This window comes from Fukomys damarensis, unplaced genomic scaffold (assembly GCF_012274545.1).
Source record: "Fukomys damarensis isolate Sample0158 unplaced genomic scaffold, DMR_v1.0_HiC HiC_scaffold_6, whole genome shotgun sequence".
NCBI classification, from domain to species: Eukaryota; Metazoa; Chordata; class Mammalia; order Rodentia; family Bathyergidae; genus Fukomys; species Fukomys damarensis.
In genome coordinates, this window is record NW_022900918.1 from 32352029 (window position 1) to 32379683 (window position 27655).

General features: G+C 39.3%; 1 protein-coding gene across 24 annotated transcripts in view; it reads right to left on the bottom strand.

The window, feature by feature from the left end:
* Dock9 (dedicator of cytokinesis 9) overlaps positions 1-27655 on the bottom strand; it is a 216531-nt gene that overhangs the window by 22017 nt on the left and 166859 nt on the right. For 14 of the 24 annotated variants that reach the window (XM_010604588.3, XM_033760955.1, XM_033760953.1 and 11 more), the window contains 8 exons: positions 20827-20942; positions 15001-15138; positions 14693-14875; positions 13105-13218; positions 12770-12985; positions 10380-10437; positions 9422-9499; positions 7841-7947 (listed from right to left, as the gene is read on the bottom strand). In XM_010604588.3, the coding sequence (XP_010602890.1) occupies positions 7841-7947; positions 9422-9499; positions 10380-10437; positions 12770-12985; positions 13105-13218; positions 14693-14875; positions 15001-15138; positions 20827-20942 (1010 nt within the window). The remainder of the gene's footprint in view (positions 1-7840; positions 7948-9421; positions 9500-10379; positions 10438-12769; positions 12986-13104; positions 13219-14692; positions 14876-15000; positions 15139-20826; positions 20943-27655) is intronic. The other 10 variants (XM_033760957.1, XM_010604593.3, XM_010604592.3 and 7 more) reach the window with 1 other exon arrangement.

Here is a 27655-nt window from a genome sequence, read left to right on the forward strand (position 1 = left end):
TTTGGTACCAGGGATTGAACTCAGGATCTTGAACTTGCAAGGCAGGCGTGATACCCCTGAGCCAAATCCCCGGCCTGGCAATTCTTTACTATAGGGAAATGAACTTGAACTATGATTTCCTTTATCAAAGCCTCGCACTTCTTGCAGATCTTAGGTCAAACACACTGGCCACTTTCTTTCTCAAGGGTGCTATGGAACTGCCATAATGTGGCAGAATCCTGAGAAGACACCATATCCTGTGGGGATAAGGATACTGCACAATAAAAGTATTCTTCTGATGATGAAATAGTCAAAGGCATGGAACTTTTCTCACTTTAAAACTATTCTTAAGTTTAATTTATAGGCTAATCATTTGGTTCCTTGTATTTCAACTAGTAGCACTTTTCAAAGATAAATGTAAACTTTTGTGATAAATTATAATTGGTCCCACCAGTATGCCATGTTATGTTGTAGATGTAAACGCACAGTGATGATACCTTGTTTATTGTGAATGGGAAGAAAGAGACCTAAAGGTTCTTAATTTCATGCTATAGCAGTTATAGCATAATAATCTGGAGTAATTTTAATGGAATTTCCTAAAACTTTGAAATCTCTTTTCAAACTTACACTTATACACCATCATGGCCATATTACTGACTCAATCATTCATTAATTTCTTAATTTGTTCAAATATTTTATCAAGCATCTACTATGTGCAAGATATCATGTTCTATACTGGAGCTATAAAATTAAATAGGGTGAAATTAAATCTCTGTAATTTTTAAAAAGCACTCACTAGACTTTTACCAAATGTGAAGGGCATATTTTGCATGGCCTATTAGGCTACATAACATAAATGAAATCTGCTCTAAAGACAAGACCCTCAAAGACACACATATACATAGTCATCCTTCAGAGCAGCCAAAACTATGGTATTAGAGACTCATGACCACCCCTGAAAGAGATGTGACACCTATGTTGAAATAGCCAAATCACAGGAAAATAAACTGATTTTAATCATATGTTCTAACTGCAGGGCAAGTGCCAAGGGCCAACTTGAATAAACACATCAGGGACTGGTTTATTTAACAGTAGTCAGTGGTGGTGTCTGGATGAGTACTAAGGCGACCAAGGATTCTGCCTTGCAGAGCTCAGCACTCATGTCCCCCTAGAGCTCAGAGCCTAGAGTGGGAGATGGATCTGGAAAGAGATTTACAAGAGGAAATAAGAGCAGGGAATTACAGGGAATGAAGAATTCATGGGCCAGGGATTTAGCTCAGTGGTGCCACCACTCACAAATAGTTTAGTAAATATTATGACATAAGTATCCAGTTCTTGATAGTTATCAAGAATTAGGAAATAACACATCATTCACTTTAATACTCTAGTGGTCACTATTTATCCTCTTTTCTGATTCAGGAGTCATTTAAGACCTGTAGTTTATCAACCCGAATATCACTTATTATTATAAAGAAACAGGAATCTATACTATAAAAAAAGTTATACAGATTTTCCCAATAGCAAACTCAAAGTGCCTTTTATGTTTTTTTTAAAAAAAGGTATGCCCTCTCATAAAAGTAGTGTGGATTATTGAACATCAAAGCTTAATCTGATAAATCACTCAAGGTAATGTCAATTCTATACTTAAGACATTTACAGTTGATGCATCAAATAACAGTTCTTTGGTTAGAAATAATAAGCAGAAATCATAGATACCTCAATTTGAGAAACCATACGTTAATACAAAATTATAGTCATAAAAACTAAGACAAAGTAAATAACCACTACAGTATACATGAACACTCTTCTGTCATTTGTGTGACTAAAGTTGGCACCAGTGCTTATAAAGCGGTATGCCAGTTCTCATGCTTTATTAGAGGTTTCATTAAAACCAAATGAATTTAGCTCAATGGTTCCAGCCCCTGCCTTGCAAGTACAAGGTCCCGAGTTCGATCCCCGGTACCCCAAAAAACAAACAAACAAACAAAAAACCCAGATGTACACCATAACTGCAGAAATTCATTCATTCATTCTATCTATCTATCTATCTATCTATCTATCTATCTATCTATCTATCTATCTATCTACCTACCTATCTATCTATCCATCCATCCACCATCCAACCATCCATCTATCTGAGACAGGGTCTTGCTGCATAGTTCAGTCTGGCCTTGAACTCACTATGCAGCCCAGGCTGGCCTCAAATTGGTGGCAACCTTTCTGCTTCAGCCTCCTGAGTACTAGGGTTATAGGTGTGCACCACCACGCTCAGGCACTAACTTATTTTGAATCCTCAGCAATCACTGCATCTGAAAGTGTGGAACTAATTCAGACAATGATCAGACTGTGATAACCTTGAAAAGTTACCATGCAGAATATTGGATGATTTTATTATCTTGTTTAAAATTTAAAAACCAGCCGGGTGTGGTGGCGCACGCCTGTAATCCCAGCACTCAGGAGGCTGAGGCAGGAGGATTGCTGTGAGTTTGAGACCAGCCTGGGCTACACAGTGAGTTCGAGTTCAGTCTCAACTACATAGTGAGACCCTGTCTTAAAAACAAAACAAAACAAAACAAAACACCCACCAAAAACAAAAAACTAAAATTTAAAAACCAAGATATTTTTTTCTAAATTATTGATATAGGCAAAAGAGCTAGTTGAGGTAGTCTCAATGAACTCTATGCATTTGGAAAGTAGCACTGTTTATGATATTAGACTAGACTTAAAAATACCCCAGTGCACCAAGTTTGTAAGTCACTAAGGAAGCATTTAAAAATACAATCAGCCAGTCTCACTTTTAATCGTGTCACAGAGAAGTTCCTGAGTGTGTCTGTTGAAATGGCACATTTATGCTGTGTATGTGTGTTGTGAGGCTGTGCTTGTGCAGGGTACTTGGAGATTTTTTTATCTGGATGCTACTTGTTCCATTTTAGGATTAATTCAATTTAATTAACCTTGCCTAGAAAGCTAGATGGTATCTCTGTTCTCTATCATTTAGGAATAACAGGAAACCTAGGCACTGGCTTGGGCAATGGCAGTATCAGAGCATCACCTCACAGCATGTAATCAGTATGTCTTGGACTAGGTATCATTTTTCAAGGTACAGTTGATGACTGTTTGCATCAGAATAACTGCCTGGGATGCTTTTAAAAATATAAATCCTAGGCCTACATCTACACAACTGAACATGGGGAGAAGGCAAGAATGAGAACCTATGTTTATAACAAGTATCCAAGTAATTCTTAAGGACATAAAGCTGGAGGCTACTGCATTAGGTGGCAGCTCTTCACTTACATATCTGTGAGCCAGCACATGGCACACAGCTAGTTTGTGACTAAATCAACATAGGTCGGTGTAGAAACTTCCAGGTCACAAAGAACTTACACAGCTTCCAATTCAGATTCTTAGGGTCTATGGTTTACGTTTCTCTCCTCTGTTTCTCCTCCACAGGAAGAAAGCATTAGAAGCTATGGCAGTGACCTCTATCTTGCTCTTGCTGTTTTCTTTAGCAGCCAGCTCAGTACCAAGGAGGCCCAGTACATTTTTCAAAATGAAGGTTATTTGTTCTGGTATCAAGCAAGGCTACAGCAGTTACACAGATTCCATTGGCCAAGTTCCGTACTCACAACTATTAGTACTTTGGACCATCACGAGGAAACACTGTTTTAACTTTCCTGGTCCTCAGTCAGGGTCCCTAAGTACTCCATGGCTACGCAGTTCCACAGAACTACAATCTCCAGGCTTGGATGGGATGTGAACACTAACCACTGGATATAGCCTGCTGATTTCTCAGTCTCTAGGCATGTTCCAGATATGTAAACACTGCGTTTATTATTGGCAGTTGTTTCTACATAGAAACAATGTTACTAACAGAAATCAGAGACTTGCCTGGGTAAGTTCAGGTAAGGTTTATCATACTCAAGGACGATTCTGCAGGGGTGAGGCTTGCTGTTTTATGAAACAGCTGGTGGCAAGACACAGTTACTTCTCCTTAACTGAGGTGGTTCCAGGTCATGGCAAACCCTGGATTAGTGAATGCTGCCTACTTCCTAGGGAAAATGCAGGGTTAGCTTCCCATGAGCCTGTGTTTATAATATTTTTGTCACTCAATCAATACATAAACTTGTTTTATGTGTTTCTGTTTAGAGACACATCTACCTATGTATGTGCGTGCATGCGCGTGCGCGCACACACACACACACACACACACACTCTCTCTCTCTCTCTCTCTCATTAGCATTAAATCCATGGCAAATATTCTTACACTTAGGAACCCTAGACTGGCACTATCCTTGAAGCTATTAAACAACAAAAATCACCAACAAACCCATAAAAATTTAATGAAAAATATGGCACTAAATACACAACAAATAGATACTCGTTCACAATATGAGGGTTGAAAGAAGGCAGAGGGCCAAGAAATGTTAGCAAGTTTGTGAATGACGAGGATCACCTGTATCTTCCATTTTTCCCTCTGGATTTCCTCAGGCCCTGATCTCCCAGCTCTATGCTCTAGGAAATGACTCATCAGGACGGCTGCCTGCATGGTGGGCTTCCTACCTTCACTCCCAGTGGAGTTGGCCAATGGCGGGTCCCAGCAGAAGACTGCAGGGCAGGAGGAACAGTGAGGGTGGGCAGGAAGGTTGGTGGGTACTCACGCCCTCCCTCCCTGCCAGGGTGAATTCTCTACTGAAGCCCATAGGTCCTGTCAGGTAGTCCCTCCATGAATTTCTCTTGTCTCCCACTACCCTTTAAGTTAGAAGTGAGACCCAGCTGTTGCTAACTAGGGAATACTACAACATACTTTGTTCATTTCCCCAAAATCTCTCTGAACTTTTAAAAACAGTCCTTTTTATGAGACTTTCTTCACTTTCCCAAATGTGCCACTTATACCCTGCCAGGACTCTGATGCTGCAACAGTTAATGAGGGAGGGACCCCAACACTACATGGCCCAAGTGGAACTCTGACACTGTAGGGACTCAAGCCTTCTTCAATGTGCATGGCCCAGACTGCGAAACGAAAGTTTATGTGGAATTGCACATAAACTCTCCCAGAGCAGCTGGGAGAGTGTCTGCTCTTTGGAGAAGAGTAAGGGAAGGTGGAATTGATATCAATAAAAACTCATCTGAATCCTGCTGCTAAGACAATTGTATACTTTTACACAGTTCCTCTAATAAAATTGGCTTTAGGACAGCATCTAAGACATTTAAATTCTATCTACTAATGCAAATTAAACAAACGTTTTTATTACACTGTTACACATGTACTTCCCGCCAGCTCTTCCCCAAACTCCTTTGTTTCTGACAGAAATTTTCATCTCTCTCTTTTTTTTTTTTTTTGAGACATTTGGATAGCCAACATGAAAATGTACAGAGCAATTTCTGTTTTCCTGTCTTTTAGAGACTCTTCCTTTTTCCCCTCCCTGTAAGTTTCAATCTTAGTGTGTGGAGCTTGAGCAGGACTTTATAACCCTACCACGCCACATCCTAACCACAGATCATTATGTATTATGGGCCTTGTTAAAGATTTACCAACTGTGTTTCAAGGACAGAGTGGAAAATCCATATTCTAAAAATAGCTTTTAAAGTAGTGCTTGTTGTATGCTTACTTCTTACTCAGAATGGGGTACCATTCATAAATTTCCCCAACAGTGTCTGCTCTTAATTTTATCAGGTAATTCATTAGGTTCTTGTGACTACTTCAGCCCATTGGTTATCAGGGGAGCAAACTTGACCTTCATCTGACCACCCCTGCAGGGTAGGTTACAGGAACTGTTTACTTTCAAATCTGCTGTTCTTGGCACAGTAGATTTCTTTATCTAATTCCAAATAAAGTGCTGCACTCCAGAGGTCTGACTTGACACGGTGCAAGGGTGGCTCCTGCAAGGAGACAGTACCGTCCCACATCTTCTCAGAGGAAAAACCCAGTGAAAATTTGCCTTGAGGGGAGTTGAAAACCAAGAGCATGTGAGCTTTGATCCTTCAGAGACAGGTTTCACACTTGAGAGTAAGAAGTAAAAAATTACAATCTGTCCGTCCACTTCAAGATGGGAAACAGTAGGGCTGTTAATGCCATCAAATAACCAGCTTCCTTCCCGAAGGTAATTAGAAAACGTTATCTATTGTGGTTAAACCTATCTTAATATTTAAACTTTATGAAGTACACTCAATATATTACCTTCTTTGTTCATATTTAGTTTTTAACTTTGAAGGCCATTTGAGACTAGACAGTTTATGACAATGTTCTTTAGTTTTTACATATCTTACAACTTACTGAGGACTCCAAAGAACATTTTATGTATTTTTGCTCAATATTTATTAGAAATGAAAATCGAAAAATGTAAAAAGATCTGTTAATTTAATTAAAAAATAAACTGTTATATCTTTAAAAATAACACTGTTAAATAAAGAAAATATTAATAAAAAAGAAAATGGTATTTTTCAAAGAAACTTAAAAAAATACAGAGGAGGAAAGGAGGAAGGAAAGGGGGTGGAGGGAGGAAGAGAAGGAGAGTGGGAGAGAGGATTTGCCTCATTTAACATTTTTGCAACTCTAATGTCTGACTTTGTAGGAGAAACCTGGATTCTTATACTTGTATTAAATCTGTCTGACTGGTGCTAAGGTTGATACTTATAAACAAACAAAAATATCCAGACTCACATAAACCTTTGGTTGGAAAAGTAAGGACCTCAAAGTCTTCATGAAAAGGTTCAGGACCACATTTTGAAAACCAAGTTGTTTATGGACCGGTTCACATCATGGGAGATGGTTGGTCACAGGCCCTCCTTACTGGCACAAAAATGGATAAAAGCTGAAATAGTAACTGTGTGCAACCATACCATGGTCCTAGAGAGAGCAAGCCAGTAAAATGTAGGTAGAGGACAGACAGGTACTCTTTTCTCTGTTGGTTCTTTCTCTCCACATGAAGAACTGGACAACTTTATTTTTCCTTAAAAGATGGGCAGTATTAAAAAAACTTTTCTTCACTGTTTTGTTTTGGGCTGGGGAAGGCAGGTACAAATGAATGTATTATTCAAACAAATATTCTTGGAAAAGAGAATAAACTGAATATAAGCAGAAAACTTGCACTGCTCAAATTCCTAGCTGTATGTCAAAACATTCTACAGATAAGTAGCTGTGCTGCTATCCTGTTTTGACAAGAAACTTCAGGAATCACTATAGTTGTCTAATGTCACTTTCTGGTCTCCAGGGCAGTGGGATAGTGTGGTTCTCTATCACAGCACCCATGCAGAGGCAGAAACTGCCCTCCCCAAACAGGGCTGGCTCTGGCTGTGAGCCCAGTTTGTTCTCTTGGGACTTTGAGGTTTGGCCCTAGGGAATGTCTAGAGTTGGAGCCACCAAATAAAACTAAAGTCAGACTAAAGCAGCAATGAAACTCATACGTGAGAAAAATTGTCAGACACGCTGACAAACTCCATTGAATACACTGGACACTCAGCCTCACTTTGGTACAAAATGGCCTCTTAATCTCCCTCCCTGGAGGAGAAGGCACTGCTAGAAAGGGAGAACAGTGGAGTTTTGGCTGCTGCTTCATTTTCTGAAGAACTACATTAGCTGGGGCTCAGTGTGGAGGCACCAGCTGCAGGAAGAAAAGCCCAGGGTGATACACGGGGAGGGGATCTGCAGGATCCACGCTACCTGAGTATAGTCCCACACAACTGAACAACACGGGTGCATTCTGAGAAATGTGTTGTTAGGCTCTTTGTCACTGTGAGACCATCACAGGATGTACTCACACAAAATAAGATGGCCATGATGTCCCTAGGTGACTCAATCTTAGGGGACCAACACTATGCATGTGGTTGGTCCACCGTTGACCATTTTGGATCCAGTACCCACCTCGTTGAAGTGGACATCCTGCATTCCCACATCTTCCATCATGGAGGCCTCCTCATCGATGTTGGGGGTAATGACCCTGAAGGCTGTGCATCCCTGTCTAAACATGCCTGGGAATTGAGAGAGCAGGAGAAAGAGTCAGAGCCGCTAACCCAAATGTGGCTGAACCTCAAGGGTTCTTCCTGATGTGTGTTTCTGTGCTGAATGACATAACTGAGTTCGATACTTATATTATGTGTCAGGCCAGTGACCACACAGGAGGCTGGGAAGCACCAAGTGCTTTTCTTCATTTGTCAGCTCACACTAAGCATTCACCTCCTTCACTTTGTTTCTCAACCTTTTACATTTTCCCCTCACTTTAATAAAGTGTGTTCAGTCTTTAAATGAACTAAATAAACTGAGAAATAGTTATTAAGTCAAATTAATGGTAAAATAACAAGTAAATGAAAAAATGATTTGGTATAATGATACTAAGGCCATTAAAGCAGCCAGGGCCAACGAGAGAGACATATGTAACACAAAAACAACTCTGTTTCCTTCAAGCAGATGGTCATCTCATCACTCAGGCTAGGGATAAGCCAAAAAAAACCTTAGAGCAGTGAAAGTGAGCTTTTTAGAGCTTTTAATGATACAAACAGCCATAGGTTTGCCACCACTGACTTAGAGCTTTCCCTTCTCCTGCCTGCAGCCTCTGTAACACTGAGGTGTACTGCAACTGCTGCAGCTGTGAGGCAGCTGTGAGGCAGCTGAGAGGCTGCGTTAGCTAGATGGCACACCAGCAACCTGGGGGTAAGAGGCCCTTCTCTCTAGGAAAAAGAGAGCATGAATACTTCCAGGGCCTAGGCATCTGATCCTTTAGGGGAAAAGGTGTAAAACTGGAGGTGAGAATCAATGTCTGAGATCAGGATATATCCTGATCTCTGAGCAACAGCAGTCCACTGAGAGCCTTTTCTCATCTTGGACTCACTAGGAAACAGTTTTAAGTCAACTGGACAATTCCAGTTGTGCAAAATGCTCAAGGGAAAATGAAATGTTCTGCTCTACTGTGAGATGCCTGTTCATAATAAAACAAGTAAAAACTTGAATTGACACTTACCATATTTTAAAAAAAGAACACAGAGTATTTTGAGATCAAGCCTTGAAAAAAGTAGAACCTGAAGTCTGAGATGCTTCTGTTGCACATTAGACCAGGTTTCCAGACACTCCCGGGTTATCTAGTCCCTCCACCATGGTTCTTGTATAGTATTGGTTTGATTTGGTTATATGGAAATCAAAGAGTCCCCAGTGAAAAACATTAATCTACACAAAATAAAGTTATGAAAGCAAACCACCATGTTTGGGCCACAAGTACATTTAAATATATAATTCCACTAAAACAGAACAACAAAAATGGTGGCCAAAGTGCTTTCCTCTATTTTCCATAGGAACAGATTGCCAGCAACCTAGAGAACCCAGGAAAAGAAAGGTGGGAAGAAGACCAAAATCTCTCCATGCAGATTTGAAATAGAAAATCCCCACACCATTGAATGGCATGTGAAGAGAGTGGTAAGGGACCCTTGGAGAATGGGCAATCCTTGGGCTCACCTCCCCGGCTCCTCCTCTGGCAGGTGCTATGGCTGTAGGGGAAGCGGAGTGGCTCCCGCTGGAGTGCTAGTTCCGCCTCTAAACATGAGGAAATGTATTACCTGATAAAATGCCTTGGCAGAAATACTAGGTGAGCATGGAACCCTTCTTTAACTTCATTCTCCTTTATCCTCTGTTGTGTAACAAACCCAGACTCCCTTAAATTCTACTCTAAATAGCCAACTGTACCAGAGATAATCATTTCATGGTCTCAGCATTTGTGACTTCGAATACTCCCACTATGAAAATACTATACTCATCAGCCCATATCTGGGGCTGCTGTCCTCCAGAACTACATATGCAGACTACCAGCTTTGCTGAGAACCCAGGTATTCCAAAATTATATGCCATCCTTTGGAGCTATGCTCATTTTGAAATGGAAATGAGCAACTGGTATTTACCTAGAAGGAACCAATGAATGAATTCATGGCCTGTTACTTTGGACACAAACGTATAATGTAGAAAAGAAGCATCATTTGTCCCCCTTTCTTTTACTGGGAACAGTGCAGCCAACTGGGCTGTGTTCCAGAAAATCTGTCTGATAAGTTCCTGTGACGAATATCTCTTGATTGATAAATACTGTATAGTTCCAGTACAACTATCTTAAGGGAAAATAAAATCTTTTCAGTTTTGGATTGGCTGGTCAGGGACATCATTTATAAAGCTTGTTAACTAGTTTTTACAAAATGGAGTGGTCAGGAACAGGTTATATGACAACATGCCACCTATTTTTATTTTTCATACTGGAAATTTCTGCTGTGCCTACCAAGACAAGCAAACATCACGTAAGGGAAAAAAACAAAATATGCTTTATACATGTACAAATCCCCCACCTCCAATTTGTCTGAATGTCTATCACTCATCTTTGCTACTTTATCCTTTTATAGTCTCCTCACAACACACAGAGCTCATTACTTACCCTTCCGTGTGAGATATTCTGCCACCAAAGCTGTTACATGGACATAGCACATTGCTGCCTATAATAAAAGACATGTGTCAGAATCATAATTTATAATAGCATATTCAATAAATATATATTATTATATCTCAAGGCACCAATTAGTGTTTCTAATAGCTAATGTCTTCACTTGGAAAAAACGTGGAACTACTCCCATAAACTGACATTTTGAAATAAATTAGAACTCGGGACAAATGGCAGTAAAATCACTAAGCTCTGATTTTTTTTGCATTTAGAATCATTACATTTTAATGTAAAAGATAAAAACAGTATTTTTTCTTAGTATTGTATAATCAAGTTTTCTGCATCAATTTTCTTAAAGCCAAAAGAGGACTGTTTGAGGAAAAGATGTGCTTGGAAAAAAACCTTTTTCTTCCAACATTTAAGCAAATTGTTCAAACTGCAGGTGCTAATACATGTTTTTTTCTCAACTTAAAAAAGGTAAAGCTGTACTTTGCTCCAAACATGTAATTCTAAATAAAAACTAGTTCATTACCTTAAAAATAAAAGGAAAAATAAAAATAAATTATTTTCACAAAGTGGCCCTGTTATAAAAATCAAAGAGAGCTGTAGGAAACACAGCCATGGAAGATTCTGATGTTTAAGTCCCTATCCTCACCAGTCAGGTGGCCACCAGCATATGAAGCACCTGTCCTGCCAACATATACTTGTAGAAGCTGCTTGACATGCATGTGTGTAGAAACATACATGAACAGTGTAGCAGGCTCTCTGCTCTGTGCCTTATGTGTGTGCACAGAAGTCTGTTAGGGAGTCAGAGCCATTATGCTGTCCAATCTGAGAGGCAGAGCTCAAGTCAGACATGGTTTATTCCACCTAACACTGCATAGCAAGAAAGAATGCATAGAGTAAGTGTGCAAATGTGAGTTAGCTTACGGAGCAAGTGCACACCACCAGACAGGGAGGCTACCACAAGAAGACCTGTGAATTAGTTGTATTAGTGTCTTGCTTACACAGTAAATGGGGTTGGCAAGTGACCCCTTTCCTGACCAAATTTATGACCTTCCTGTATCTCAAAATGTGATGTTATTTGGAAATGGAATTGTTATGGATATAATTACTTTAGATGAGGTCACGCTGATAGCAAGCAGACCCTAAATTCAATATAACTGTTATAAAAGAAGAGGCAAGGCCAGGAATATAGCTCAGGTGTGCTGTGCCTGCCTGGCAAGCGCAAGGTCCTGAGTTCCATCCCCGGTACCGGGAAAAAAATAATAAACACAGGGAGCTAGGAGGACAAGCAACAGGTTCTGCTCTAGAACATTTAGAGAGGCCAGGCTTTACAGACACTATGAACTTGTACTTCTGTTTTCCAGAACTGTGAAAAAATAAAAATTTGTCATTTTAGGCTATCAGTTTGCTGTACTTTATTATGGCAGCCACAGGAAGCTAATACACAGAGAAATGACTAAAGCTCAGGGAGCTGGGTTTTCTTTTTTACTAGAGACTCAAGTCACACAAATCATTAAAAACAAAACAATCCTTACCTTCTGAGAATGATAGAACCATGACTATCACTACGAATTTCTTTTTATCTAGCTAGTTTAGGTTAAATTTATGGTCCAACAAAATTGTAATGCTGTACGTACCTTTTAGCTCAATGGAGTTGTTGAATAATCACTATGTATAAACAGTTCTATCAACTTGTCAAACATAGACTGTAATCTTACTAACTGAAACCATTATTGAAATTTCAAAGTCAAGGCATGTTTGCTTTAGTAATACTACTGATCATACCCATATGACTTATGAACAAACTCTGAAAAGCATTCTCATTGTAATGCAGAACCTATATGTATCTACTGCTATTTTCCAATTAACTAACGATTTCATCAAAATCCTGAGAGGTTAAGAAAATTGGCTCAATGTCACAGAGTCAGGAAATGTCAGATCTTGGCTGCAGAGTCTGTTTCTGGTGCCCACACATCCAACTTTCAGCCATGCTATCAACATCTGGAAAGAAGGGGAACACTCAAGTATCTACTGCACTTGCAAAAGAAGAAAGTGAAGCCTGTCATTACCTTAATAACAAGAAACGTTTTTACTATAAATAGATGAATTTTAGGACTATTCAGGAGCTTTAATGTAGTGTACTTTAGTTAGAAGGAAATCATAAAAGTATGTAGATTATTAAGGGCTTTACATAATGCTCTTTTGTGCTAGAGAAATCCCCTTACAATCTTTTTTAAATTATCAAAATGCTCAGGTAACTAAGAAGTCCCTCTGAGCTTTTAAATAACAGGACAGTTTCCCTTAAAACTGGCTTCTTTGAATGAATAAGGTATAAATAATTTTTCAAAAACCAAGGTCAAGAGGCTGGCAGGGCTACCTACCTCTGAGAGATCCCCATTTTTGACATGAATCCTGGCCATGCTGTCGAGCCATGTCTTCCTGAGCTCAGGGGTGCTGGCGTAGGACTTGGCCAGGCTGTACTGGAGGTCCACTAGCATCTCTGGATCATTCTCATGTTCCTTCATCTGGGCTGTGGCCATGAGGACTGTGCGGATCCTCTTGGTCAAGTCTTTCACATCGGACGAGAAACTGGTGTGCTAAACAGAACAGGAGAATGAAAGATGTGGATTTCATCCACTTTCTGCTGACCACATGCACATGAGCTAATGAGGCAGGGTCTTGGGGGTGAAAGCTAAAAGGGAGCTAGACCTCCCACCTTGATGAGCCGGTCACTGTTGGCACAGTTGTTGATGATGGACAACGACTGCTGGAATCTGGTTCCCCCAATGCCGACAACATCTGCAATCAGTTGGCTAACAGAAATGATGACCTTAGGGACACAGAAATATGAACAAATCAACTGACTTTGACATGATCACCTGGGCTCTGCCTCTGTCTTTGGTTAGGGTGTGTAAGAGGCCAGGACAAAGGTGGGAGGTTTTGGGCAGTGTTCACTCTAGCATGGGAAACAATTTACTTCTTCCTTTTACCGTAGCCAGCTACCACTAATCAAATCACTAAGAACTGTCAGCTTAATCCCTCTTTTTTCCAATATTACCATCCCTCTTCAGCCACTCCTGACACAATTCTCTCTGTTGTTCTAGATTTGACAAGGGTCTCCCTAGGTGAGGTCCAAATTCCTACAATCTATTCTTACCAATGGAATCCAAGAGATTCCTCCAAATACATCACAATTTGGATATATAACAGTGTGTTCCCGACATGTGACCCATATTCTAAACTCCACACTAAACAGCCAGTCCCTAGATGGGTAATTCCTATGCTGCATCCATGGCCTGCTACTTTTCAACTGCTATTCCCTACCCATCCTTCACATCTTCTAGGAAGCCATCCCCAGCCAGATGCTTCTCCTGATGCACTCAAGTTCCTGTAGGGGAGCAGTGGCCACTCTATGCTACAGGGCTTTGGGTTTGTCTGGGACAGTATGCTCTGTAAGTCCAGGAGAGGGTTCTGTTCTGTTCAGGGCTGTGTTGAGAATTCTAGCATGTGGTTTGTGATAATGATATAAGGAATAAATGCAGAAATGGAGAAAGAAGTAACCTTATGTGTTCATTGATAAAGTGTCTATAAAAATACATGACTCATCATTATCATGTCTAGTTCTCAAAGAGCAGAGAATTTAGGATGTCTTATCCCTGGAGAGATAGCAGATGTGCTTTCAAATATAAGACAGAAAGAACCACTCTGGGCTCTCTGTTTCTTACCTAAAATGTTTACTACAAAGCAACCTCACAAAGGTTCTAATACAGTAATACCTCAGCTCACAATTTTTTTTTTTTTTGGTACTGGGGATTGAACTCAGGACCTTGTGCTAACAAGGCAGGTGCAGTGCCACTGAGCTAAATCCCTGGCCCTCACAAATATTTTGTTTGCAAACAATAAGCTTTGCAAACAAAAGCATTTGGTAAAATTTTGCTTCTGTTTGCAAATTTTGCACCCAGTGATAACATGACCATGGACATCTTCCCTGCACAACACAAACGCAACCATCTTCCCCACAAAATAAAACAAAATTTAGTTTGTAAACTGAAGTACAATTGTACTTTTTGAGACTAGAATTGCAGTTGGTTCAATGCTGGTTTAGTACATAGATGTCAATTTACCAATGGAAACACATAGTGGGCCAGCATTTTATGGTATAGAACATGAAATAAACTAAGCCAGAAAAAAGGACTTGGGGTTTAGAGTGCAGGTAAATTGGTCAATGTGACAAAAGTTTTTTTCTCCCCCAAAACAAGATTCCACTGGTGTAACTTTGTACTAGAAAGCTAAATCACACGCACTTGCAAATGTGTCCGGACAAAGGATTTCTTCCCAGTGTAGTCAAAGTTGTTCCTCATCAGGAAGTAGAGCAGCTGGGAGGCTTCTGTTCGTATGGAACTCAGCTTGGAGTTGCAGTACTTGAGAATCTCATAGCACAGAGCAGCACACATATCTGCCCTCCCTTCATAGAATGTTGAGGGAAACTAGATGGTAAAGGGACAGGTACAGCACAACAAAGTTAGTGCTCGGTGATGTTCCTGTCAACTCCAGGCAGGAGGAGGAATGTAGATGAGCAAGAGTTATGACCATCATCAATGAAACAACTTACCTTATAAATTAATGACCTTAAGGCAGTGAACACATTTTTTAAAGCCGTTTCAGACTGATGTTTTTGAAGAAAACACAGGTAGACGTCAAAAACTTTTTTCATGAGAGGATTGTGTCCATGGTCAGCCAAAAGCTGGTTCTTAAAACACACATCAAAAGCATGATTAGTGAGACAAACCCGGCACCTCTAGGAGTTTTCATACAATTTTCAGGCTCGAAGACTACATTTTCCAAGCATTAAAAAAACTTACAATTTAAACAAACTCTGCTGAGTCCCATAGGAAAACACAGAATGCTCTTATAGAAGAAACAGAACCCACCAAAAAACAACAACAAAAAAAAGTACTTCAGGAAAAGAAAAAGACTATAATGTTTTTTCAACAGATGATGTTACCCTTGTATGGGGACCCTTAGAAGATGTTGTACAGTGTAGAAAACCCAATACCCTGCTGACCCTTAGAGAATAGAAAATGCATATGCAGCAATATTAATGACCAAGGTTACCCAAGTAGTAGTTTGTGTACTAATAAATGTATGGAAGTTCATGGCCACCATTTTGAGCACCTCTTGTAATCATGAAGGTCAAAAGTAAGTTGTATTAACCTCATGAAGTCTCAATGAGTTTAGTATTAAAGTATTTACACACGCTTTTCTTTTCCTGAAATGTGTAAACATTTTTTGGCAGACTCTGTGAATGTATCAATAAACTTATGCTTTGGGGATAAACTTCCCAGTAAACGTCAAGATAGTGTATAAGGTCATTGCAGCTTAGTACTGATCTGGCTTCTATTACTTTAACTGTGCACCAGCAATTGATAGAATGTTTGTGACATCTTTAATTCCAGCAGAGGAGCACTGTTCCTGGTGTTAATTAATAGGTGGGGAAAAAACTGAAATAACGAATATGAAACAAGTCCTCTAAAAGTCAGACAAGCTTCCCAGACAAGCTTCTTGGGCATTCTGAGCTATAGATATTCATTTTGGTAAGGTTCTGGCCAAGTATCACTTATGTGCATGGATTTGTGTAGGTAAACAAAGCTTCAGTATTCCCATCTGTAGAAGAGTGACTCTAAAACTAACCTTGCACAGATACTGTAAAGAACAAAAGTGTCTGACATGTATTTTGGTCTAGCTAAGTAGGAGGTAGCTGGTAGGATTGTAACTTTTTGTGGATTTTGCTTTATCAAAGGACCACAATTAATTGCCTTTAATCATTGTTTAAAATATCTTCATTGCAGCAGAAAATCCGTATGGATTCACCACTCTAGAACCCTAGTTAGCTAAAACTCCCCTCAGTTGCCGAATCTATACAATAGCTACAGGTACAGCCCAAAAAGAAGCCAGCATGCGACTTCACATCCAAACATGCATGACAGTAAAGCACATGACTCTCAAATATGAAAAGCCTGTCTAAAAACCTGTGTGTTTGGGAAGGATATATGCATGCATTTTGAACAAGCAGGCAAAAGTAATTGTAACCAAAAATGTCGAGACATCTTACAATTTGGCTAAATAAACAGATAACTTAGGTTAAATAATTTTTCTACATAGCAAATTATAGCTGGAGTCAGTTTCAGAAAAGCAAGGTTCATCTCATTGATGGAGAGAAATTCTAACTCAAGTAAATCTAACTCAGGCACAATTTTGTTTTCCTTTTAAGTCTATTAAGTTTAGATATAGTGGGTATAACACTTGAAATTCATAGTGATCTTTATATCATGAAATACTGAGGCATCATATTAAATTCCATCATGTGAAAGAGGAGCAATTTAAAGAGCAGAAATTGTGGGGGCTGGAGATTTATCTCATTGGTCCCACCTTCTGCCTCGCAAGCGCAAGCACCAGAGTTCAATCCCCGGTTCCCACCACCCCTCCAAAAGAAATACGTGAAGAAATTGTGAATGGAGACTGATTAAATGAATGATATAATTCTCTACTGTGAGCAGGTGTTCACCCACCCGCTGCCTGTCCGCAAATGCTGATGCCAGTGCTCAGGGAAATGTGTAAGGCTTTGTCTTGAATATCATTTTTTTCCTAGGAGCCACAGTTAAGAAGCCTTGCTTTTCACAATCCATTTACTTTGCTAATTATGGCTGGAATGTGGTTTGGGTGAATCTAGAAATGAGAGTTCATTTTCTCAGCACTCTTTGCTGGAATTATCCAGAAGAGATAGTTCTCTGAAACACTGAAAAGATCCTGAGATATGCTCTGGTCCTTGTCTCCAAGCTTAGTTTCTTCTTCCCCTCCTCTCTCTCTCAAGGCTTTTGCTTCTAATTTTCAGGATTTAGTCTTCCTGGGCTCTGATCTCAAGAACTGCAAGAATGAAATTAAGACTCATTTACACTAAGATGTGAAATGTCTCATTTAAAGGAATAAAGACTCTTCAGCCTAGATACTCCCATTACCAGCTACCTTCTTTATCTTCTCCTTTTTGCCTCCCTCTCTATTGCTTTCTCATTGATTAGAAAGTAATACAAGGGTATACTAAATACAAACAAATCCTTGAACATGCAGAAAAGCCCATGTGGGTAAAAAAGAAAGACAAAAATCCCCATCAACTTCTCCACTCAGAAATATAAAAGGTAACAATGCAGTGTATCTTTTTTTTTTTTGGCACAGGGGAGTTAACTCAGGACCTTGCACTTGCAAGACAAGCAGCAGCACCACTGAGCTAAATCCCCGGGCCCAATGCAGTGTATCTTAACTCTTATTGAGTGTAGGGAACTTTCATTTAGGAAATTAATGAGACATCAGAATACTATAATGCATGACTAATTCCTAGCAATAAAGTGCAGCCTAAGTCCTCAGGAATTATGGATGACAGGTTCAGGTCTGATTTTTGAAACACGCTCTTGCAGTCCTTGATAAAGGAAATGGGTATTGCAGGGAATGAATATTCAGTATTAGTAATTTCTAATATAAGAATATAATGTCAACCTTAAACCTTGGGTGTCAAAATGAGATGTGTGGAGCGCAGTCATTTAACACAGCTAAGTCTTCCTGAGGCACATGGCATTTATTTGTATTTAGATGCTGATTCTACAGTAATCTGTAAGATACTCCGTTTGGACAAGAGCTGCCTCATCTGCAGAGGCCCTCCAGTCACTCGGATGACCCCGCACCCGCAGATGAGGCTCCGGTCATGTGATGGACCATAATCTGCCCAGCGAGACCCTAGGTATCCACTTGCACCCCACTTTCTTTGTTAGTCCCTACTCTCCTTATGGTTTTGTATTAGCAAGCATGGGGCCAGGGATTTAGCTCAGAGGTTCTGCCACCTGCCTCACAAACGCAAGGTCCCAAGTTTGATCCCTGATACCAAAAAAAAGTGATTCTGTATTAGCACTCACAGCACACTTTAAAACAAGAAAAAGCACTAAATGAAATTGCTAAAAATACATACATTTTCAGATTAAATCTGTGAACAATTAACATTATAAAATATTTGATGGTCCATGTTAGAGACTGTGTTCATAGACATCATAACATAGCTTCAGAATAACCATATTTTTCTGCATGTCACTAACTCAGTTTACAAAATTAACCCTTTCAGATATCAAATGAGATGCTGCATATGAAATATAGGGTAGGTAGTAAGTGCTTGGTAATTTTCTTTTCCTTTTGTGAAATCATTCCAATTCTTTGATATTCACCCCACCCCCCACCTCCATACACATACAACCATCTCTCATTTGGGTGGAGAACAAGGCTTTGGGAATAGGCCAGTTGTGTAGTATCTTGGGAAAATTTCCTAACCTGTCTCAGCCTCAATTTCTACACCTGTAAAGTGGAGGACAATGAGATCAACGAGGTAGGGTTGTTGTGAAGACTAATGCTTGAGTGCAGAAGGCATTTCAGTAAACAGCAGGAAGCTAATACAATATAATAAGCACAATTCAGGGCTTGAATCTTTTCAAACATTTCATCCTAAGCAACTGACCTCTGGTTGTCTCCAGTAACTTACTGATGTGGGCAATTCAGAAGTCAGTATGACAGGGCTCCACCTGTGGAAGATGATTTTCCTGCCCAGAATTCTATCAGCTAAGTCAAGGTTGTCATCTTTCGCAGGTGTTCTAACGGATGCCTCAACTGTGTAAATATGCGCAGACAATGATGGTAAAGGCCTCAGGAACCTGTGAGTCTGAGCCACACAAGCCTCATGCTCCTCTTGGCCCATCATCTAGCAATGCCATGCACTGCACAGTTTGAAAAGATTCAAGCCCTGAGAGTCAGCTCACTCAAAATTCACCACAGCCCCCATGAGGTAGATCCTACTTCTCCCATCTTACAGATGAAAAACTTCAGGTCTGGAGACATCAAGTATTTTTCTCAAAGATATTCATTCAGTCCATAAATGCCATGATCAGTTTTCCTCAGGAACCATCAGATGCCATTTCTTTCTTGGGGGCCAGAACTTACTGGTGACAGACATTTGGAGACCTGGGGACCCTGGCAAATACCGTCCTGAATATTTGGCAGGCAACAGGAAGGAGCTTGGATAAGAACTATAGGCTGACCAGTGAGGAGACTGTCACCACTCTCATGGGTGCTGCCCATGATGCACTTGTGCTGTGTGTACCCTGCTTGCCTGTGTGCCTGTTCCTGCCAGTCCTCACCTGCAGAGTTTCTTGCCTGTTCACACAGTAGGGCCCAAGCAGAGAGCAGAGACAGTGTTGCCACTGCTGTTCTGGACTAAAGGATGTATGTTTAACATTAACACATGAACATGGCCAAATATCTACATTTAGAATCTTTACTGCCTATATACATAAGACCTTTAAACTAAAACTATCCAAGAGAAAATAGAAAGGACTTTAAAGGCCTCTCTGATAGGTCATGGGTCTCAAGCTGTGGGGCTTGTGTCTCACGCCCAGAGTTTCTGATTGAGTAAGTCTGGGCTGAGGCCCGAGAAGCTACATTTCTAAGAGGTTCCCAGGGGTGACAGTTGGAGACCATTCTCTGAGAGCCACTCCAGGGGAGGCCCCATGTACAAAGACAATGACATCCCCACTCCACAAGGGGTGTGACTACTGAAGAGAGAAAAGAGGCATATTAAAGTACAGCGACAGGACACTGTGGTCACTACTTCTACTTCCCTAGGAAAGATGTGCTTTACATGTAGAGATAAGGAAAGCACAACATGACTCTAGTTATACTTCCTAAATACCCTTGTAATCAAACATACTGTTTTCATATTTATATAGTATATTTATAGTATATTAACATGAACTCAATCACCCTTTTCTATGCTAAAAATATGAGTAATCATTTAGCAAGAATGGGAAATGTAAAGATTAAGAGGCCATCTTAAACTTGAATATTATTTGCTAAAACCTTAAATACAAGAAAAAAAAAGACCTTTTTCTATCCCTAAAATAATTTTGTCATTTACAAACAGATAAAATTTTTTAAATTACAAGTTTTATTTATCGTTCCTCTCTCAATAAATATCTAAGTTTAACTGCTGTAACACTTCACTATGTTTAAAGATATTCAAGGCAGAAATGCCTGATTAGGTTCCCACACTGATTAACCTAAGGGTTCAGCAAAGCCTTGTTTCCTTGGGGAAATTCTTTCTGCTAGCCTAGAATTAACCATCTCCAGAGGTATCTACCGTTTCCAAGCATGTCACATACGTGGGCCAGGTGAGCTTTACTAGATTTCAGAGAATTCAAGCCATTCAGTGTGGAATGAGTTCATTAAGGAATTTAAGGATTAATGCTCTCCTTACAGTGGCAAAAACAAACTGCTGAAGTAAAAATGCAATGCCATAAGTTTGTGCTAGCTGAGCTTTTAAAACTGACCACAAACACTATTTAATACAAACCTTAAATGCCAGTGTAAACAGAGACAGTGTGTCCAGAGCCGTAAGGCAAACCTCAGTAGCAATGTTGGCTTCAAGTAGCGACTGGTGAAGAACATCTGCATCCGAGTGGCCATAGCCTGCATGAATTACAGCACAGGGTTATTGCCCAGTGGTTGAAACAGCAAGGCTGGCAGGACGGGAGAGTCACAGTCAACTTTGGATTATCTACAGAAAGTCCCTTCTGGGGCCTTGTCTCCCTGTTTAGGGTTTTGGGGGTGATATTAACAATGTTTCCATTTAATTTCAAGTCTTTGTCAACTCTGAAAGGAAAATGAAAACTAACATTTATGGCGTGTTTGCTATGTGCAACCATACATCTAGGGAATTTATATGTATTGCTTAATCCCTCAACACCCCTAGGAAGCACATACATCATTGAATTCTTTTTGCAGATAAGGAAATAGGGGCTAAATAGATAGGCTAAATACCTTGTCTGAAGTCACTTAGGCAGTAAGGAGCGCAGCCAGGACTTGCATCAAGAAAGGCCCCTTGACCAAGCTATCAGAATGGCAGGGCTGCGGGGGGAGAGGAGTTTCCAAGCTCCCCATGGGGACAGAGGCAGCCGCGCAGCACAGGGGTTAAGACGAGCCTCAGCTCAGGCTGCTGGCTGCAGAACTGAGCTCCACTATTTAGTAGTGAAGTGAATGTGAGCAGGTTATTCCACCTCGTTATACCTCAGTTTCCTATCTGTAGAATGGGGATAAAAAGAGTATCTACCTCAAAGAGTGGTAGTGAGGATTAAATCCATTCATTGTGAAGCTCCTAGAATACTGCCTGGTACACAGTGAACGCTATAGAAGTACCAAGTCAATAACTGTGTTATTAGTTAGAATCATGAATGATAATCAAGAGTTGACTGCATTATGAAGTTTTCTACTTGCTTTAATAAAAAGCATAAAAGCCAACATGTCTGAAAGAAACACTTTAGAAAAGGAAGAAGAAACTGTCATGTAAAATTAGCTTAATCATACACAATTTACAAATTTTAATCTTCTATGGTGGTTGCAAAACGAATTTAGTACTGATATAAATGTAGTTTGACATACAATTTGAGATATAAGTTATGAAATGGTATGCATTAGCAGAAATATACAGGGATGCAAAGATGTTACAGAATTGGTCTACATTATACAGAAAGATGGCCATATAATAAAACACAAAGTAATGTCTTTCTCCAAGGAGTGAAAATAAATCAGTACTTACTAATTGGTAATTTTCTTATACTCCACAGAGAAGGACATTTTGTATATAGATCAGAAAAATAAAGTACAGAAAACCTAATAATTTCCTTGAGACCAGTACTAGGAAAAATTAGAACCTACACTCTCAAATCCTTGTGTAGGGTACTACCATAGTGTAAATTATTAGGAGAGAAGAAAGAACTTGAGCAAGACAACATTCTGACTTAAATAAATTCCAGAATGTTTTTAAAAGGCTACAACAAAGCTTTTCAAAACTAGAGATGTGCTTTTACAAAGGCGGCCCTGTGGTTCAGTGTCTTTGATTTGCGTTGTTGTCACTCTGTCAGAGGAAGTGTTTTGGGGTAGTTAAGAATATGTCAAACACTGGCAATATGCGAGCCTACTTCTTTCTTTGAGGAAATAAAATTCCCCACACATAAGAAAGACGGATACCTGTGGTACTAATATCAATTATACTGCCAAATAATTCCTTCATTAGGTGAGGTTTGGTAAGAACAGAGACAACAAAAGAGAAAAACATATAGACTGATGATTATTATTAATGTGATCACAAACTATGGTAAGAGTGGACCTCCCCCAAAACCCACCAAAAACCAAAACAAAAAACCAAACAGCAACAATAACAACAAAAAACACAACACCTGTTATTAGTCCAACCAAAGTTTTTATACAGGCTGATCCTTTGCATGGAGGGCTGCCATTTCCCCAGATGAGTTTTTAGTCTGGGTTACATTTTAACAAACAACCTGTTTTGGTGGTAATTTTAACTGCTCTCTGTGCAGAGCACTGCCCTTTCCTGTTTTAGGGAAACCTATTGGTTAAGTGCATCCAGGTAACTTACAGACAAGATGGCCAGAGGAGTTTCCACAGAATTTACTTGTTCCTGGCTAAAAGTCTGGCACAATAAAAGAATTAGACTTTGGCAATGTGCTGTTCTGAAAACATACATAATCAATGTTAATTAAATTAATTATATAATTATGTATCCATACATGGAAATTTGTAGTAACAAAATTTCTCAAAGCTATTACAGCACAGTACCATCTTTCTAATCTCCTTTAGAGTAAGAGATACACTGATATAGATTTATGTAGAAATCAATATGCCTTTGCCAGTAATACAAAGTAGATGGCATGCTATCACCATTCTCTGTAGAATACTGAGAATCTAAAACACAATGTCCTGTTAGCTACAATATGTCATACTTTGCTTTTCCTTAAACAGTTTCACCTAAATAAATCACAAGATTTGGAGCTAGTGTTATTTTTAAAAATCCCTAAAAATAAATGGCAGTATGTATGTGTAGATACTGTCCCCATCACAGAGACAAGAGAAAGTGTGTCCTAAGATCTGGAACAAAGTGATGCATAAGATAAGTCTTTAATCAAGAGTCACAATGTTACAGATGAACACAGTAAAATTAATTAGTAAATCTAAAAGTGGTCTTAAACCTGTCATGTAAAGGTACAAGATCTCAATAATGAATGTAACTGTACTGTATACCTAAAATGCACCAATAAACTCATGAGGGAAAAAAAAGTGGTCATAAAGACAAAGGAATTTCTTAAATTGTTTGAAAGCAGATTCTGACTCCAACAAATGAGAACAGTACTTGTTCCCACTAGAGGGCAGTGGTGCCTTGGAGCACTGCCTGGATTCTCCATCCTTGATGGCCAGGGACAGAGAGGAAGGGGTATGCTATCTTTGGCATGTGTGCCAAGGAACTGCTTTAGAGTGCTTAGGATTTACCGCTCAAATTTACACAATTTTCATTCTACTGTTGTTACTATGACAAACATCTTACTCTAAAATCTAGAGATGTTATGAACACTCCGGGGCCAAAATGGGATGCCCACCTTATGTCATCCATCAAATTTAGTTAATTAATATTGTAGTCCAACTTAATAATGCTGATTGTTATCAGAAAACTATTTCTCCCTCCACACTGGCTTGACATCAGAGGTGATATGGTGGGCAGGTAGAAGCCTAACCATAGCCATATGGCTTTTCTGACTGTCAGAGGATGTTTGGGATAGAAGAGTAAATCAGACCAAAATCTCACAGGAAGTGCTTTCATCTTCATAGCTGTTTTTGCTTTATAAAAGCAAAATTATTATTATTTTTTTTCTTTGGACCAGAATATGAGTCCAGGAAAATAATAAGTTTATGAGAAAACATAAATTCTGAATGACCAGCAATCTTCCTGCTAAAAGAATTACCCAAATGGAGACCTACTCCTTAGATATTTTAGCTCCTGGTGTATGGCTTTACTAAGTGTAAATATTTACACAAAATATCAAAACAGTCAATGTCTACACAATCTTTTATTTATTACCCCTCACATTTCTGTTACTAAAAAGGTTTTCCTCACAGATGGGCAAAGAGTAGAGTTCAGAATCAGGAATAATACTCCAAGGCAAAAATCATGTGGTTTGCAATATGCCCCTTGATCACACACAGAGAAAAGAAATCACTTCAGAATTACATGCAGACATAGTCTGTAACCCAGGAGGTCATATTTTAGAAGTGGGTATCACGCCATCAGCATTCTCTGTAGAATATTGCAACCTATTGTTTAGTAGTGTCTGAAAAATGGTATGAATTACTGGTGTAGCCATATAATACATTTCACTTTAAAGTCCTCTTTAACCCATTTATGCTGGAGGTTGCAATTTTCTCAATTTTTACATGAAATTCATGTATGTTACCTAGAAATATTCAAGAAACAAGAATCCAAAAAACAAAAAATTTTATTATGTTCCATTTCTATGTGCTGTTCCAAAAATGGAATGCTGGGCATAAAAAGATTAGGGACATTAAAATGACTTCATATGGAAACGGTCACTTGGCTTTCTCAACTCTGAGACCCTATCAATAGCAAGAAGCACTAGTTAATGAGAGACTACCATATTAGATGTACTATTAATATACCTGATATCAGAAATCTAGAAAATGTCTAAAAACATCTCAGAAATGTGGAAAGAAAATACAGGTTTACAAACATTTAATTTACTATCTTGAGTATTAATGTTTAAAACACTGAAGTACATGTAACCCAATTTTAAAGCTATGTCATGAATACTTTTAAGTGTTTTGAAAGGTGCTATTTAGTTTGCAGATGCATGCAGTCTCTGTATTTTTCATATTAGTTCACATATCAATTCATACCATATACAATAAAAGAATTTACTTATCATCTGTATTCATTTGCTTTCTTGTGCTTCATAGCTATCAAAGAATTTCAGAGCTAAACAAGGCATCACAAGTCATGTCATCCAACCCTTCACACAATAATAAATCACCAGGGTAATATCCCAACAGGGACTCATCCATTCTGCTTTCATACTTGTACCCTCAAGTGCCCACACCAGCCTTACAGGCAGTTCAGCATAAGCAGTGAATAGGCCACTCGTGGACAGTTCAGCAAGAACATGCTTTCTAACACCGATCCTAAAGAGAAGTCAACTTAACCCTGTGATCTTATATTGCCTCATATTGGGTTACATGAAATAGAGGGTTTTTTTTCCACATGTTCCTAACTGGCTTCCTCTCCTACCACACACACCACTGGCCATACAAATTACCATGCAAATGAATTTAGTATATTCCTAGAAAAACACATTAAACTGAAGTAAATACAAAGTGTTATATGTAAATGTATTGCTTATTGGCCCCCCCTGACATAATCTCTTGATAAACAATGGGTGTAAGTTATACAGACTAGATCAATGTCTAAGTGTTTTAAAGATTTACTGTTCATGTGGCTGGGCAAGACAAACAACAAATCTGTTTTTTTTTTTTCTCCCCATTCCCAGTACCAGGGATCAAACTCAGGACCCTGTGCTTGCAAAGCAGGCAGGGTGCCAATGAGCTAAATCCCTGGCCCAACAAATCTGTTAAGAGTGTTTTTCAAATACTTAAAGGACTACTTGGTTGCTGGAGGATTTGTCATTTTCCTGATTTCCTATGAAAACAAAAAAATAAATTTATGACCCTGTTAGAGTTATATGCACAACAGATATGGCATCTTTTCCCTTGTCCTGTTCATAGTGGTACTGGGGATGGCATGCATGGGAAGCTGTACATAGACAAGAGAAGGCTATGTTTCTCACAGGCCTCTGCTGCTACCTGCTGGTCAAGCTGAGGTCTGACATGGCCTTTCCTACTTAGGAGAGGAAATGAATAACCTAGATGTATAGGGACTCCTTCTATTTTTTATTTCTTTTTATGAATTGAATTCATTTTAAACTCTGGGTTATCAGTGGCAGTTCTCTCACATACTGAATCTATGTTATTTTGGTTGGCCCAACAGAAGGTATTGTATTTATTGCTAAATAGGATTTTTAAAAAGAGGCATTATATGGCCAGAAATGGTCCATAAAATACACAGGTAGAGATGTAAACAAACAAGTATGTATATATACATATGCAGGCTCACAACAGGATACACATGTATACATACATTCAAGCAGCTTGCACTCCCCTTTTCTGTGGTTTTTGGCTGAGCTGATCACTTAAGAGTTCAAAAAGCTAGTGGAGGTGAAAGCTGATGCTAGCCAAACATAATCAGAATTATAGATGGAAAGGAACACTAAGTTCTAGAGATGGAAGGACTTGGGAGACTTTAGAACCCATTTGAGGTGAGGAGGAATTGCAGAAATAGAGGAAGTCTAAAAGAATCAGCGACACTATGTTTTCTGGCAAAACAGGAGAAAAATTGAGGACAGAGTGCCACTGAAAATTGACAAAAGAAAAATGAGTCAAGCTGGAAGAAGAGGGAGGCAGGGAAGACAGGGTTCTTTGTGGGTAGCAGGAAGAGAAGGGCATTCAACCATGCTAACAGCACGGCGTTTGGCAGTGCATGCACCCAGCTGTCTCTTCTCCAATGCAAGCCCCCGCCAAGAACTCCATTTGCAGTGGGAAGAGCTTCTACATATCACAGTGCAGTAAAGTCGTTTCTTCCTGTGTTGATCATTTGCTTTATTTTTGTTTGCTTTTTATGTTTCCTAAATTATGATTTTGGATGTGGGGCCTTAAACTGCTTGTTTTTTGGCTTGCTTTGTTTTGAGAGGATCTTACTATGTAGTGCAGGCTGGCCTCAAACTCGTGGCAATACTTCTGCCTCAGCTTCCCAAGTGCTGGGATCACAGCCTTGCACCCGCACACCTGGCTACATTTTTTTGTTTTGTTTTTTAATGCTTTAAAGTTTAAGCATTTATTTCAAGTGATAGTGAATTAGTCCATGTTATACAGATTATCTGGACAAAGGGAGTTAGCAGGACCAGTGTATCACTAGACATTGAATTCTGTTGCTAAAAAGGAAATGAAAATAAAAATAACAAAATTCTGTTTTGTTGTTTTTAATTCCTTGTCTGCAGAGCTAGAAAAAGCCTCTCAAAAAATTTGAAAAATCAAGCAATGCAACCTTAAATCTGTCACTGTGCATTCTACACTAAAGTGCAGAACTCAAAAACAGTGTTTTTGAGGGCTGGGGGTTTAGCTCAGTGGTTCCACTGCCTGCCTTGCAAGCTCAAAGTTCAGAGTTCAATTCCCGATACCAAAAAAAAAAAAAAAAAAAAAAAAAAAAA